Source organism: Chelonia mydas, chromosome 8 (genome assembly GCF_015237465.2).
Source record: "Chelonia mydas isolate rCheMyd1 chromosome 8, rCheMyd1.pri.v2, whole genome shotgun sequence".
Classification (NCBI taxonomy): Eukaryota; Metazoa; Chordata; order Testudines; family Cheloniidae; genus Chelonia; species Chelonia mydas.
The window spans coordinates 34,428,838-34,442,284 of NC_057854.1; the positions used below are offsets into that span (position 1 = coordinate 34,428,838).

General features: G+C 52.2%; 1 protein-coding gene across 3 annotated transcripts in view; it reads right to left on the bottom strand.

Annotated features, from left to right (window-relative positions):
- Positions 1-13,447, bottom strand: part of SLC23A1 (solute carrier family 23 member 1) — a 28,405-nt gene that overhangs the window by 7,682 nt on the left and 7,276 nt on the right. For all 3 annotated transcript variants that reach the window (XM_043552730.1, XM_043552729.1, XM_043552731.1), the window contains 8 exons: positions 9,089-9,190; positions 8,276-8,433; positions 8,046-8,134; positions 6,804-6,871; positions 4,723-4,904; positions 2,842-2,962; positions 1,989-2,145; positions 960-1,107 (listed from right to left, as the gene is read on the bottom strand). In XM_043552730.1, the coding sequence (XP_043408665.1) occupies positions 960-1,107; positions 1,989-2,145; positions 2,842-2,962; positions 4,723-4,904; positions 6,804-6,871; positions 8,046-8,134; positions 8,276-8,433; positions 9,089-9,190 (1,025 nt within the window). The remainder of the gene's footprint in view (positions 1-959; positions 1,108-1,988; positions 2,146-2,841; positions 2,963-4,722; positions 4,905-6,803; positions 6,872-8,045; positions 8,135-8,275; positions 8,434-9,088; positions 9,191-13,447) is intronic.

The window sequence follows — 13,447 nt, forward strand, 5'->3', positions numbered from 1 at the left end:
ATCCCTGCCCATCCTGGCTAATAGCCATTGATGGACCTATCCTCCATGAATTTATCTAGTTCTTTTTTGAACCCTGTTATAGTCTTGGCCTTCACAACACCCTCTGGCAGACAGTTCCACAGGTTGATTGCGTTGTGTGAAGAAATACTTCCTTTTGTGTGTTTTAAATCTGCTGCCTATTAATTTCATTTGGTGAAATTTCATTTCCCATCACATCGGCAGCTCTCAGGGCAGTATTTGGAGAGAGCAGGGATGCATGAGGGCACTTAGGGGCAGATTGCATGTGGCAGACACAGCCTCCACTGGAGGGGGTGCAGACGGGGCAGGGCTGTGGTGGGAGAATTTCCAGCCAGCGGCTTCTGCTCCCATGTGATGAGAAAGGGTGCGACACACATAGCCTGCCACGAGTGGCTAGCAGTTCCCCTGTGATGGGGAATAGAGCCATGGATGGGGCATGCCCCAGCCGCGTTGTAACCGTCCCTGGCACAAAGCATGGGCGAGGTTCACACTCACGCACGGGACACTTGCACAGCATGTTGCATGTTCTAAATGCTCGACAAACATGGGAGGTGGGGAGGGTTGTCCCAGTTACCACCTGGGGAGGCCGAGCTCATCCAGGTTACGGGTGCCAAACAGAAGCCTGTTACGGTTGTCAAATTTGGGTGCCAAAGGGTAGCACCAACAGCCATGTTTCGGCACCTACATTTTCAAGGTGCTGAAACTGCAGCTCCAGCTGACCTCATTGGAGCTTCAGGTGCGTAGCCCCTTAGAAAGTCAGGCCAAAGTTACGGAGGGGCCAAACACTGGGCATTTGAAAACTTGGCTAGCCTAGAACTCAGGTGTCCTGGCTCCCACCCACTGCTGCCCAGTAGGAATCGTCCTGCTGTGGTGCAAATCCTGGGTCTCCCACACAAACCCGTGTGTGATTTAGAGAGATGGGTGAGCTGCTTGTACCGTACCTATTAATAGCGTGGATGGGTGGCGCTGGAGCCCCTGCCAGCCTGGCACAGGCGTAGTAATCCCCGATGGACTCGATAATGCCAGCCAGGGTAGCGCTGAACATCCCTAACACAGCTGCTGCCGTCACGGTGGGCAAGCCCCACTGACCTGCATCGGGGAAAGCAGAGCAAGGGATGAGCTAGCCCGGGCATCCCAAGCCCTGAACATGGCCATGCCCGCTCAGGAGCCGCACTAGCATGGGTTCCGGAGCGCGCCCTGCCCAGCTCAGAGGACCAGACACAGGGTGTGCTGGCAAAGGCTGCCCAGCCATTATCCTTCTGACAAAGCCCACCAGGGACTTGTGCTTGGCACAGGTGACCCGGGCAGCCCAAACCCAGCTGTGAGGCAATGGGGGTGGGAAAAGCTGCAAGCCCCTAGAGCCCTCCCCAAACACACACACACTGGAGATAAGCTTCTGCTGTTGCAGGTTGCTACTTGAGAACCGCCCAGCCTTCTTCTCTGCTACGGTGGTGTTGCCAGCCACGGGGGCAGTGCCTGTGCAGGAGGATGCCAGCTTAGGCCACACCCAGCCAGCCTTCGCGTCTCTCCTCTGTTCCTGGGCCACCCACTCAGCTGTGGGCGTTACCAATGGCCTCCTCTCCCTGTGAATCAGTATGGACCCCAGTGGCTCAGCATGGTGCTGTGCACCAGGGGAGGTGATAGAGGTGATCTTTTCCTGCCAGCAGCTTCTGCTGAGTATCTGATTAGGGGAAAGGGTAATTTCACTCCCCCAGTCTGAGCTCCAGCATGGGGAGCAGAGCGAGGGGGGAAAATCCTGAGGATCAGTGGAAGATACTGAGCAGGGGCAAGGTGCCCCAGCTCCTTGCCTTGCCTGGGGAAGTGTGCAAAAGTGTCCTGCAAGCTGGGCTGGTATGTGCACCAATGGCAGGCAAACCCGACTTGTGCACTGCACGGAAACGTGCACACACTTCCCCTGATCCCTCGTGATTGGACAGAGTCAGTCACGAGAGAATCTCACGTTCACTCACAAGGATATGGTAGGCGGAACCAGGGTGCAGTTGACATGATTTTCCCCCTGGCGTCTGTCCTGGCCTTGTAGCCATATGCCTCAGCATCGCGTGGGAAAACGTCCGTCAGTGTTAAAATATAGCACAGCAGCCAGACCACCATGATGGCCAGGATGATCTGGGGATGAAAAACAGAGGCCCATGTAACATAATTGTCCAGGCACACAGAGCAGCAACACCCCCCGGCAGCCAGACGGGAGAACTGCTTCAAATACAGTAAGAATTGCCCACCATGGTATCAAAACCCGCAACCTGTGCCAACAACTCCAGGACCTCTATGGTTTCACAGAGATCCCTGTGCTATGGGACTGCTGACACCAGCACGGCAACAGCAGGGCTTGAAATTAGCACATCCAACCCCACAATTCAGCCCCGTTGAAGAAGCTCTCTCAGCCCCTAGCTGTAGCAGGACCCTGCTACACAGTGGAATAGTACCCAGTCCATACTCTAGAGGGCGGTGATGACACCAGCACCCGCACCCATCCAGGACAGTATTTTGAGGTCTGGAAAATTTCAGTTAACTCCAGTCTTTCCCCTGTTTATTTCACATTTGCAAGTATTTCGCTTTCCTGGGTTCTGGCCAGCACGGTTAGTGTGAAAATGCCACAGCCACGGCCACGCTTTCTGCCTTTCCAGCCCACCTGTAAGTGCTAGTGATTGTTAGCCCGACACCACAGCCCCAGCAGCAGTAGATCGTTCATAGACATTTCTGTCACAGGACTGAGACCCCCTGGTATGTATCTGACCCAGACCGTTGAGCTGTGGGAGGTTTCACCTGTCACTGATAATTAGCAGAGGACGGGACTGTCCATACCGGGAACATTTTGAAGATCTGTAGCCTGAACACAATACAGCCTTTCCCCCATTTGTACCCAGGCAGCCGAAAGGTCGCATTTCGCAGGTACTGGGCAAATAAAACAATCAGAAAAATGGATCTATTGAAAAGAGAAAAAGAGTCATTAGGACATCCCTAGGAAATGCAGAAGGGGAACTCCCTGAGGGCCGAATTGCACCATTGTCCAGAGATAGTACGCTCTCTGGGCAAGGGCTCATCTTTTTGTTCTGCATTTATACAGCACCTAGTGCAACGGGATCGTGGTCCATGACTGGCGCTCCTGGGCACTACCATAAATAATATTAACAATAGTGTATTTGAACCCAAATGCTTTTAAACAGTTACGGGCCAGTCCATGCAAGCCAGTGTCCATTAGGCTATGCAGAAATGGGAAGGAGAACAGCTCTGGAGTATGAGAAGAACACACAATCCATGCTGGTGTGGCAAACATGCCTGCAGGTGCCAGTGGCCAATTTCCTCATTCATCATTTTGTGTCTGCTAAGTTCAGAGTTGCTGTTGTTTTCTGAGAACGTGTCACAAGTAAATGGTGAAAGATAATCCCGGTGAGGTGTTTGCGTTACATATGTTTAGTTGACTGGAGTAAGCTAATCCACTGTTCATTAGCTGGGCTACAACAGCAGGATGTATTGGGTGCTGAGTGGAGCTGCTCAGGAATTTTCTGTCAAAATGTTTTTTTCCTGCAGTGGCTGCAAAATCAAGATTTTTCCAAGGGAAAATTTCAATTTTATGGAATTTTTTTGATTTTCTACTTGGAAAATCAAATAAAAATGTTTTGCTTTGGGTCAGGTCCAGCTGAATCAAAACATTTTGGTTTGTCCAACTGAATCAAATGTTTTGTTTTGGGACAGTTTGACGTTAACCTGTGTTTGTCTGAGCTGTGGTAGGGCCTCAAGGGAGTTGTAATTTGGGTGCCTTGTGCCCCCATTTTCTTCTATTGGCCAGACTCCCTGACTGGACTGCATCTCCCACAATGCATCACAGTTTCCCTTCATGCTGAACTGCCACAGTGCATCTTGAGAGTCCCATGCCCCTGTTGCATTATGGGAGATGTAGTCTGGCTAGGGACCCTGGCCCATGGAGGTGAATGGAGGCATGAGGCATCTGAAGTACAACTCCCATGAGGTACTGGTGCAGCTCAGGCACACACAGCTTAATGTAGAACTGAGCTGAAATATTTTGACATTTCCAAATAGAAATTTTTCCAAACTTTTTGCTCCCCAACGAAAATTCAATTTTTCAGAACATTCTGCTCTGCCAAAAATTTTGATATTTCAATGTTTCATCCTAATTTGGGACAAAAACACAGGTTGAACTTTCATGGTATTTTCAGTCAGCTCTGATATGGTGGTGGTTGGTGCCCTATATGCTTCTAGGATAGACAGACACACAGACAGATCAGTTATCAGACAGATTTTGAACCTTGCATCCTATTGAAAACTCAGCAAAGCAATGACTAGTGTCATCTATTCTTCCCCTCTCAACCTTTGCCCCCCTTTTTGGCTCGAATACTCATTATCAAGTGATCTTGATTATGAAAAACCAATTGCTGTAAGTTACATGGAGCAGCACTGCACGTTTTCCATATGAAATGTGCAAATGTAGGCAAAACTCCCATTGGCTTCAATAAGAGCAGGATCGGGTCTATAGGGCAAACCCCGCTGCAATCAGCAAATGTGTCTGAGGATGGAATTTAATCCTGAGCTGGGGGTAACTTGGAGCTTAAGGGCCAGATTTTTCCTCCAGATATGCATACCCATGAGGGTGTGACACTAAGTACTAGCAGCATGTCACTCTGTGAGCCCTGTGGCTGGTCTCTGTATGATAAGCGAGGAGCGTACAGTGCTGCAATGCCCCAGTGAGATCCTGCGCGATCCCCCGCAGCTTGGAAGACTGACAGTCCTATCAGGGAGACGGTGGGAGTGACGGTGAGAGGTCCAATGTAGCTGAGCAGCGCTCCTGGCAGCCCCACAAGCCCGATCACCACTTCCACCAGGCTGGACACGATGATCGCCCCTTGGATCTATGGCGCAAAAGGAGGGAAAAAGCATGTGAGGTGTGGAGATGTGGTCAGCTCAGAGCTGTCACATGCTGCCAGGTTCCTCCGCCTGTGCAGGTGCCAGAGATAGGGGAGAGCCTGGAGGCCGAGTGGCATTGGCATGGCTCTGACCTCACGTGCTGAGCCCGGCCCCCCATTGCTGGGGCTGTGAAGGCAGCACATTCTGCCCCACATGGGCAGGGAGCACCGTGGCCATCAGCTACAAGGGTTTAGCTGTTGTGCTGGGGAAGGCTTCATCATGGAGGAAGGGGAAGGATTAAAGCATGGAAGAACCTTGGACTGGGATGGTAATGGGAATATCCATCCATCCAGTCACTATATATATCCGTCCGTCCATCCGTCCATCCGTCCATCCATCCGTCCAGCCCATGCTCTTCACAAGTTAGAGAAGATTGGGTTGAACAGCATAAGGGGACACACCAGTATCATGCAAGAGCAATTCTAAATGGCTGCATCCTGGTTCAAAGAAGAGCAAATGACTAAAGCCACATAAAATGTGTCTTGGGTAAAATGAAGCTGACTAGTGAATAAGCCCGGGAGCCACAGTCACTCCAGTCGGACGATGTCTGGGAGGCCACAGGCCAGGCCTCTCCTGTTTGCGTGCAGGGCGAGAGCCAGAACTCTTGTAGCTGCTGTAAAGTAAGTCCTCTTGTTTGGTTAGAAGATTAAGCCACTGGAGAATAACTGCACTTTACACGTTATAAAACCCAGCAGCTCTGAAACTCTCCACCGTGGCCAGGCAGCCCAGCGATGATCTGCATTTTCTGGGTCTTAGCCTACTTGCCAGCAGGAGATGCTGTCTGGTGACCACCTTCCGTTGGACACAGGAATTGCCACAATGGATCAGACCAGGGCTCTATCTAACCCAGGATCCTGCCTCCAGCTGGGGCCAGCGCCAGCTTCTCCATCGGAAGCTGCAGGGAGCCCTGCAGTGGGCTGTTAGGGGCTAACTAGCCCTGAGGGAATGATTCCTCCTAGCTCTCAATAGTTAGAGGCTGGCTTATGCTCTAGAGCCTGGAAGATTCTGTCCCATTCCAAACTGGGTTTTTTTGCACATTGGAGCTTCCCGGGCTGAGGGAGGATGGTGTCATTTAGATATCTCTCCATCTATCAGCATAGACCTTGTTAATAACGATACCTGGCTCTTACATAGCCCTTTCCAGCAGCAGATCTTAAAGCACCACACTATCTTAAAGGTATTTATCGTCCCACACCCCGTGTGGTAGGGCAGCGCTAGCCCCATTGCTCAGCTGAGAATGGAGGCAGACAGACTAAGTGACTTGCCCAGTGTCACACAGGAAGTACAGAGCAGAGCAGGGAATTCTGCACAGGTCTCCCACATCCTATTCCAGTGTCCTAACTAATAGGCAATGCTTCCTCTCCATTGTTCTGCACTGAGACAGACACCAGCACCATTCACAGCTATGGTGCTACTGGCATGTCTGAGCACTGACCTGAGATGTGTTTGAAGGTATTTCCCATTGTCCAGCCAAGTGCACCCAGAGTCACCTGGAGGGCCCTCCTGCTTGTGCACCTTGGCTGGACATGACTGCAGAAGGAGGGGGAAATTGCTGTGGTTTACCAGGGACAGAAGTGGCACCTACACTTTGTACTGGCCGCCTGCACAGGGGTGAATCTCACCCGGGAGCGGAGGCTGCAGTGCTGCTGAACAATCCATGCTCACGCTACCCCACCGACGAGGCCATAAACACCAAGGTGCGTGGCCCTAACGCGGCCGAGACGTAAGCAAGCTGGGTATTTGTCTGAGGGGGGAGTCTTCTTTCCCGTGTCCTGGTGAGACTCCTCCCCAGGGCCCCTGATCCACGTACGCCCCTGGCGATGTAGTCACAGAGCACAGCTTACTTCTCTCATCCTCGGGTGCCACACGTGAGATGTGTTCAGCGGTAACGTCCAATTGCCGTAGATCTCCTCTAAGATGCAAAACGAGGCTGTTAGACGCGCGGGGATAACAGCGCTCCAGGCCCTGCCGCCTAGGGCATGATTCACTGCTGCACTAGTCCTGTTTACACTGGTGCATCTCCTTGGAATCTAGAGACCCCGTTGTGCTGGCACCATGTACCCACGGAGCGAGGACCGATCTCTGCCCCAAAGAGCCGACTGGCAAAGGGTACATCTACTCTGCAGGTAAAGGTGGGATTGTAACACTGGTAGCATATCTGGGCGAGCTTTAATCTACCCAGCATGGGCAACAATAGCACTGGAGACGCAGCAGCATGGACCAGCAGCCCAGGTAGGTACCCAGGATCTCTGGTGGGCTGGTACTGGGGTGGCTTGCCTGTGCCGAAGCCTGCGCCGCCACGATCAACATTACCCATGCCAGCTGGATTCAGGCTAACCCTGGCATGCCTAATGGTGCTGCAATCACATCTTCATTTGCTGTGTAGACGTGCCCTCAATAGACCAGTGTGGGAGGGGAAACAGAGGCAGAGAGAGAGAGAGGAAGGGACTGGCTCCAAATCACCCAGCAGGAACTGGGAACAGAGCCGCGGCCTCCTGGGCTGGTGCCCTACCCATTAGACTATACTACCTCTTGATAGCGGTGCTTCAGCCATGACACTCGGCAGGGTGGGACATGACTCGGTGCTGGCCCTGAGCGTTCGCTCTTTTGGGTGCTTGGCTGGCTGTTCCTGCTCACAGGACTACATGGGGTAAGGCAGGAATTTTCTCCCAGCTCAGATTGGCAGTGACCTTGGGGGGTTCACCTTCCTCTGTGGCGTGGGGAGCAGGTTGCTTGCCAAGACCCTCTGGGTATTTCTCACTTAATCAGTTCCCTGCCACTGCAGGGGCCTCAGGCACTGGTGCATCTCAGCCCCCCCCTAGTTCGTGCTCATTCTAGCGCTGTCTCCTATGGGCGTGGTCCCCTTTTGGTTGTTGGGATTAGTGTGCAGGTCCCGGGTTGGGTTGTTGGCCTGATATGCGGGAGGTCAGGCTAGTGGTGGCCCCTTCAGGCTAGTGGAGGTCTGGTGGCCTCTTCTGGCCTTGAGCCCTGTTGTATCCTTACCTGTAAGGGCTGTACTTGGTGGGGCCGTTAAGTGACTCATGGTCTTTACCGCATGACCTGGTTGTAAACGAAGCTTCAGTTACCTTCTGGGGGACATTTCCATTTCTCCAGGGCCAGGATGGACTTGGCAGGAACCAGAAAGGCGAGTGCGCTTGCTTGAAACAGGGGGAGTCTGCATGAGCAAGAAGGAAAAGCCTCATTTGCAATCAGGCTACCGCTCTGCCTCGCTTTCAAAGCTTCCCGTGGAATGGTTCAACAGGGAGCAACAGCCAGAAGAAAGCGTGGAGAACAATTGCCATAGAGTGCAACCTACCGGATCCCCAGCGTGGTCTGGATTAGTGTGGTGATCCCAACGCAGGTGAAGATGGTGCCGATGAGCTGGCTGACTGTGTATTGGTCCTTTCCCACACACAGGGACTCTGCCAGGAGGAACGGGACAGCGATCGTCCCACTGAAACAGGTCAGGTAGTGCTGGAGCGGGGAAGGGAAAGGAGTCCTTGGTTAAGGCTGTTGGGAGGATCTGATAACCCATCTCCATTCCCAGGGAGAATGAAGTTCGCCTCTGCACAAGGCTGTGGTACACTTAAGTCCCAATGTGCTATGTGCGCCTTGTGCTGGACTTCTGAATGTCAGGGGTTTGCTCTTGCCACTGCTAATGAGACTGAAACTCAGAGTCACGTATAAGGGCATGTGGTATAGGGAAAACTATATTAAAATTGTACAGCGATCACTTTAAATGTTCAGCACCCTGCTCCCATCCCAAGCTAGGGCAGCTCCCCCTGATAGCAGCCACCCTGCTCCGCTCGCTCCCCTTGCCCACCCCACCCTCATCTGGTTCTGCTTGCAGTCTAGAGAGCTCTGTAGGGAAGTGTGTGAGTCACTGTCAGTTTGCACCAGACAATGAGTAATACTTGTTTTAGGGAGCAGCCTGCTTTTTCTCTCTCTGGTTTTGTTTCTTTTTGTTGGTAAGGGACTAGATTTTAAGACATAAAGTGGTGTTACATTGCACCCTTCCAGAAAGATTAAAAACCACAGAATATCCTAACTTCTCTGTGTGTATGTCATGACCATAACAGCACTGGGAGCAAGAGAGTGGGGCAGAGCCCTCTGTTCTCTCCTTCCTTACCTGAAAGCCAAGCAGGATGCAGAGGTACCATGGGGGCACGTCTTCAATTTTATAGATCATGTCGAATTCTTTCTGCTCCCTCCCTGTTTCTGTGGCTTGGCGCTGGAAATGGAGGAAGGACGATTTCAGCACCAGCAGGGGCAGAAAGCAGAAGCTGGCAGCTAGGCTTAGAAGCTTGACAGAAATCAAATGCGAGTAGGTTTCCTTGCTCCCCCATGACTTGGTCTCTGAAGCGATCGCCCCAGTGCAGGGAGATTTGAGACACATCTGCTATGCCCCAGCTGCCTTGGAGTAACATACTCACCCACTCTGTCCTGAGAGCCCTCGGGCCTGCTGAAGGGCCACATTGCAGCTGGAGCCCACAGGCGAGCACCTGGCTGGCTCCTCATAGGGAGCCCACACTGGAGCAATAGTGCTGCCCCCAGTACAGTGTGTTCCCCACTCCATGCCCACAGCAGGGGAGGAAGGGAACTTAGTACCACCCTGCCCCACCTCTCATGCCCACTTCAGACAGTGAAGGGCTAGCAGGGAGACGGGGCTGCATTCTCCCGTGGAATTCTGGCTCGCTCCTGCACAGGGGGGGACAAAGCATTCTGTTCCCTGCCCACTTGTGCACAGCCCCCCTGGGGCCGGCTCCAAACAGGCCCCCGAGGTTCTGGGTGTCACCACTCAGACCCAGAGCTGGTGTCTCCGGTTCCCTGAAGCCTCTGGTTCCACTGCGCTGCTGTTTCCATTAGCCACACGTTCCTAGGGCCAGTGCTCAGAGCAGGCCGGGATTACCCAGCATGCATTGGGTGCACTTGCACAAGGCCCCCATCTCAAGGGAGCCTCCACCCACAGGAAACAACCCCAATCCAAGCTGGAGTGGTGCTGTAACCCCGTGCACCAGGTCACAGCACCATGCTCTCCAATCATGACAGGGGAGCTGCCGGGTCAAACCTGAGCAGCGCAGGGCTGGGTGAGGGTGACTGCGATCAGGGGCAGCTGCCCTAGCTTGGGATGGGAGCAGGGTGCTGAGATGGGGGGAAGAGGGTGCTGGTGGCCAGGAAGGTCCCTGGGGCAGTGGGTGAGGGGCTGGGGGCAAGTGGGCGGATGTTGGGTGAGAAGGATGTAGGTCAGGGCTGCTGGGATGTGTGGGGGCTGCCAGGATAAGTGGGCACAGGCAGCTGGAGCAGAGTTCTAGTTTAAGGAAAGTGGTGGGCCCCCTGCCAATTTCCAGAGTGCACAGGGCCCCAAAACTCGGTCAGCTGGGCCTGGCTCTGACCCTGTGTTACCCCATGTGCTACCTGGGAGTTCTACAGCTGTTGGCCCTTTGCCTGCTGTTTCCAAAAGCTCTAGGGTTTCCTGGGCAAAGTGCATGCTTGGCGTCTGAATTTCACATGCAAGGGGCAAAGGCCTCTCCGGGGGTGTCTCCTCTCCCGAGGAATGCTGTGCATGAGGATGTGGTACAGAGTGGTGCAATCCACAGGGAAGAACTGCTCTCCTCTTATCCCAACAGCTCATTGGTAAGGGCCTTGCTGCTTGAGGTTTTTTGCTTAAGAAGGGAGCTGCCAACTATCCCCAAACCCCTGCAGCATTCCCTGTTGCTAGTGAGGTCCCGCAGGGATCTGTTCTCAGTCCAACACTATTCACTATCCTTCTCAGAGCTCTGGAAGGAGAAAATTGTTCTAGTAAGATGGGCAACGGACACACAAAGTGGTGGCAAGATGGACAGGTCACTTATACATCACTTGGTAAGCTGGGCTCATTTGACCAACATGCCTTTTGATACAGCCAAATGCAAGGGACAAAGAACGTGGGTCATGCTTAGGAGGAGGGACAGGATCCTGGAAAGCAGTGATGCTGCAGAGGACTTTGGGGGCAACAGAACTGGAGCTCCCAGTGCGATTCTGTAGCTAAAAGGGTGAACGTGATGCTTGGATGTGTGAACAGGGCCATATCGAGTAGGAATAAGGAGGTGCAAAGAGCATCTTTGCGAGCAGGCTGGCTAACCTAGTGAGGAGGGCTTTAAACTAGGTTCACCGGGGGAAGGAGACCAAAGCCCTGAGGTAAGTGGGCAAGCGGGATACCAGGAGGAAGCACAGCCAGGAACGTCTGTGAGGGGAGGGCTCCTACCTCATACTGAGAATGAGGGGCGATCAGCAGGTTATCTCAAGTGCCTATATACAAATGCACAAAGCCTTGGAAACAAGCAGGGAGAACTGGAGGTCCTGGTGAAGGCAAGGAATTATGATGTGATTGGAATAACAGAGACTTGGTGGGATAACTCACATGACTGGAGTACTGTCATGGATGGTTATAAACTGTTCAGGAAGGACAGGAAGGGCAGAAAAGGTGGGGGAGTAACACTGTATGTAAGGGAACAGTTTGACTGCTCAGAGCTCCAGTATGAAACTGCAGAAAAACCTGAGTGTCTCTGGATTAAGTTTAGAAGTGTGAGCAACAAGAGTGATGTAGTGGTGGGAGTCTGCTATAGACCACCGGACCAGGGGGATGAGGTGGACGAGGCTTTCTTCCGGCAACTCGCAGAAGCTACTAGATCGCATGCCCTGGTTCTCATGGGCAACTTTAATCATCCTGATATCTGCTGGGAGAGCACTACAGCGGTGCACAGACAATCCAGGAAGTTTTTGGAAAATGTAGGGGACAATTTCCTGGTGCAAGTGCTGGAGGAGCCAACTAGGGGGAAAGCTTTTCTTGACCTGCTGCTCACAAACCGGGAAGAATTAGTTGGGGAAGCAAAAGTGGATGGGAATCTGGGAGGCAGTGACCATGAGTTGATCGAGTTCAGGATCCTGAGACAGGGAAGAAAGGTAAGCAGCAGAATATGGACCCTGGACTTTAGGAAAGCAGACTTCGACTCCCGCAGGGAACTGATGGGTAGGATCCCCTGGGGGAATAACATGAGGGGGAAAGGAGTCCAGGAGAGCTGGCTGTATTTCAAAGAATCCCTATTGAGGTTACAGGGACAAACCATCCCGATGTGTCGAAAGAATAGTAAATATGGCAGGTGACCAGCTTGGCTTAACAGTGAAATCGTTGCGGATCTTAAACATAAAAAAGAAGCTTACAAGAAGTGGAAGATTGGACAAATGACCAGGGAAGAGTATAAAAATGCTGCTCGGGCATGTAGGAATGAAATCAGGAGGGCCAAATCGCACCTGGAGCTGCAACTAGCAAGAGATGTTAAGAGTAACAAGAAGGGTTTCTTCAGGTATGTTGGCAACAAGAAGAAAGCCAAGGAAAGTGTGGGCCCCTTACTGAATGGGGGAGGCAACCTAGTGACAGAGGATGTGGAAAAAGCTAATGTACTCAATGCTTTTTTTGCCTCTGTCTTCACGAACAAGGTGAGCTCCCAGACTGCTGCGCTGGGCAACACAGCATGGGGAGTAGGTGGCCAGCCCTCTGTGGAGAAAGGAGTGGTTAGAGACTATTTAGAAAAGCTGGACTTGCACAAGTCCATGGGGCCGGATGCGTTGCATCCGAGAGTGATAAAGGAGTTGGCGGCTGTGATTGCAGAGCCATTGGCCATTATCTTTGAAAACTCATGGCGATTGGGGGAAGTCCCGGACGACTGGAAAAAGGCTAATGTAGTGCCCATCTTTAAAAAAGGGAAGAAGGAGGATCCTGGGAACTACAGGCCAGTCAGCCTCACCTCAGTCCCCGGAAAAATCATGGAGCAGGTCCTCAAGGAATCAATCCTGAAGCACTTACATGAGAGGAAAGTGATCAGGAATAGTCAGCATGGATTCACCAAGGGAAGGTCATGCCTGACTAATCTAATCGCCTTCTATGATGAGATAATTGACTCTGTGGATGAGGGGAAAGCAGTGGATGTATTGTTTCTTGACTTTAGCAAAGCTTTTGATATGGTCTCCCACAGTATTCTTGTCAGCAAGTTAAAGAAGTATGGGCTGGATGAATGCACTATAAGGTTGGTAGAAAGTTGGCTAGATTGTCAGGCTCAACGGGTAGTGATCAATGGCTCCATGTCTAGATGGCAGCCGTTGTCAAGTGGAGTGCCCCAAGGGTCGGTCCTGGGACCGGTTTTGTTCAATATCTTCATAAATGATCTGGAGGATGGTGTGGATTGCACTCTCAGCAAATTTGCGGATGATACTAAACTAGGAGGAGTGATAGATACGGTGGCAGGTAGGGATAGGATACGGAGGGACCTAGACAAATTGGAGGATTGGGCCAAAAGAAATCTGATGAGGTTCAACAAGGATAAGTGCAGAGTCCTGCACTTAGGACGGAAGAATCCAATGCACCGCTACAGACTAGGGACCGAATGGCTAGGCAGCAGTTCTGCGGAAAAGGACCTAGGGGTGACAGTGGACGAGAAGCTGGATATGAGTC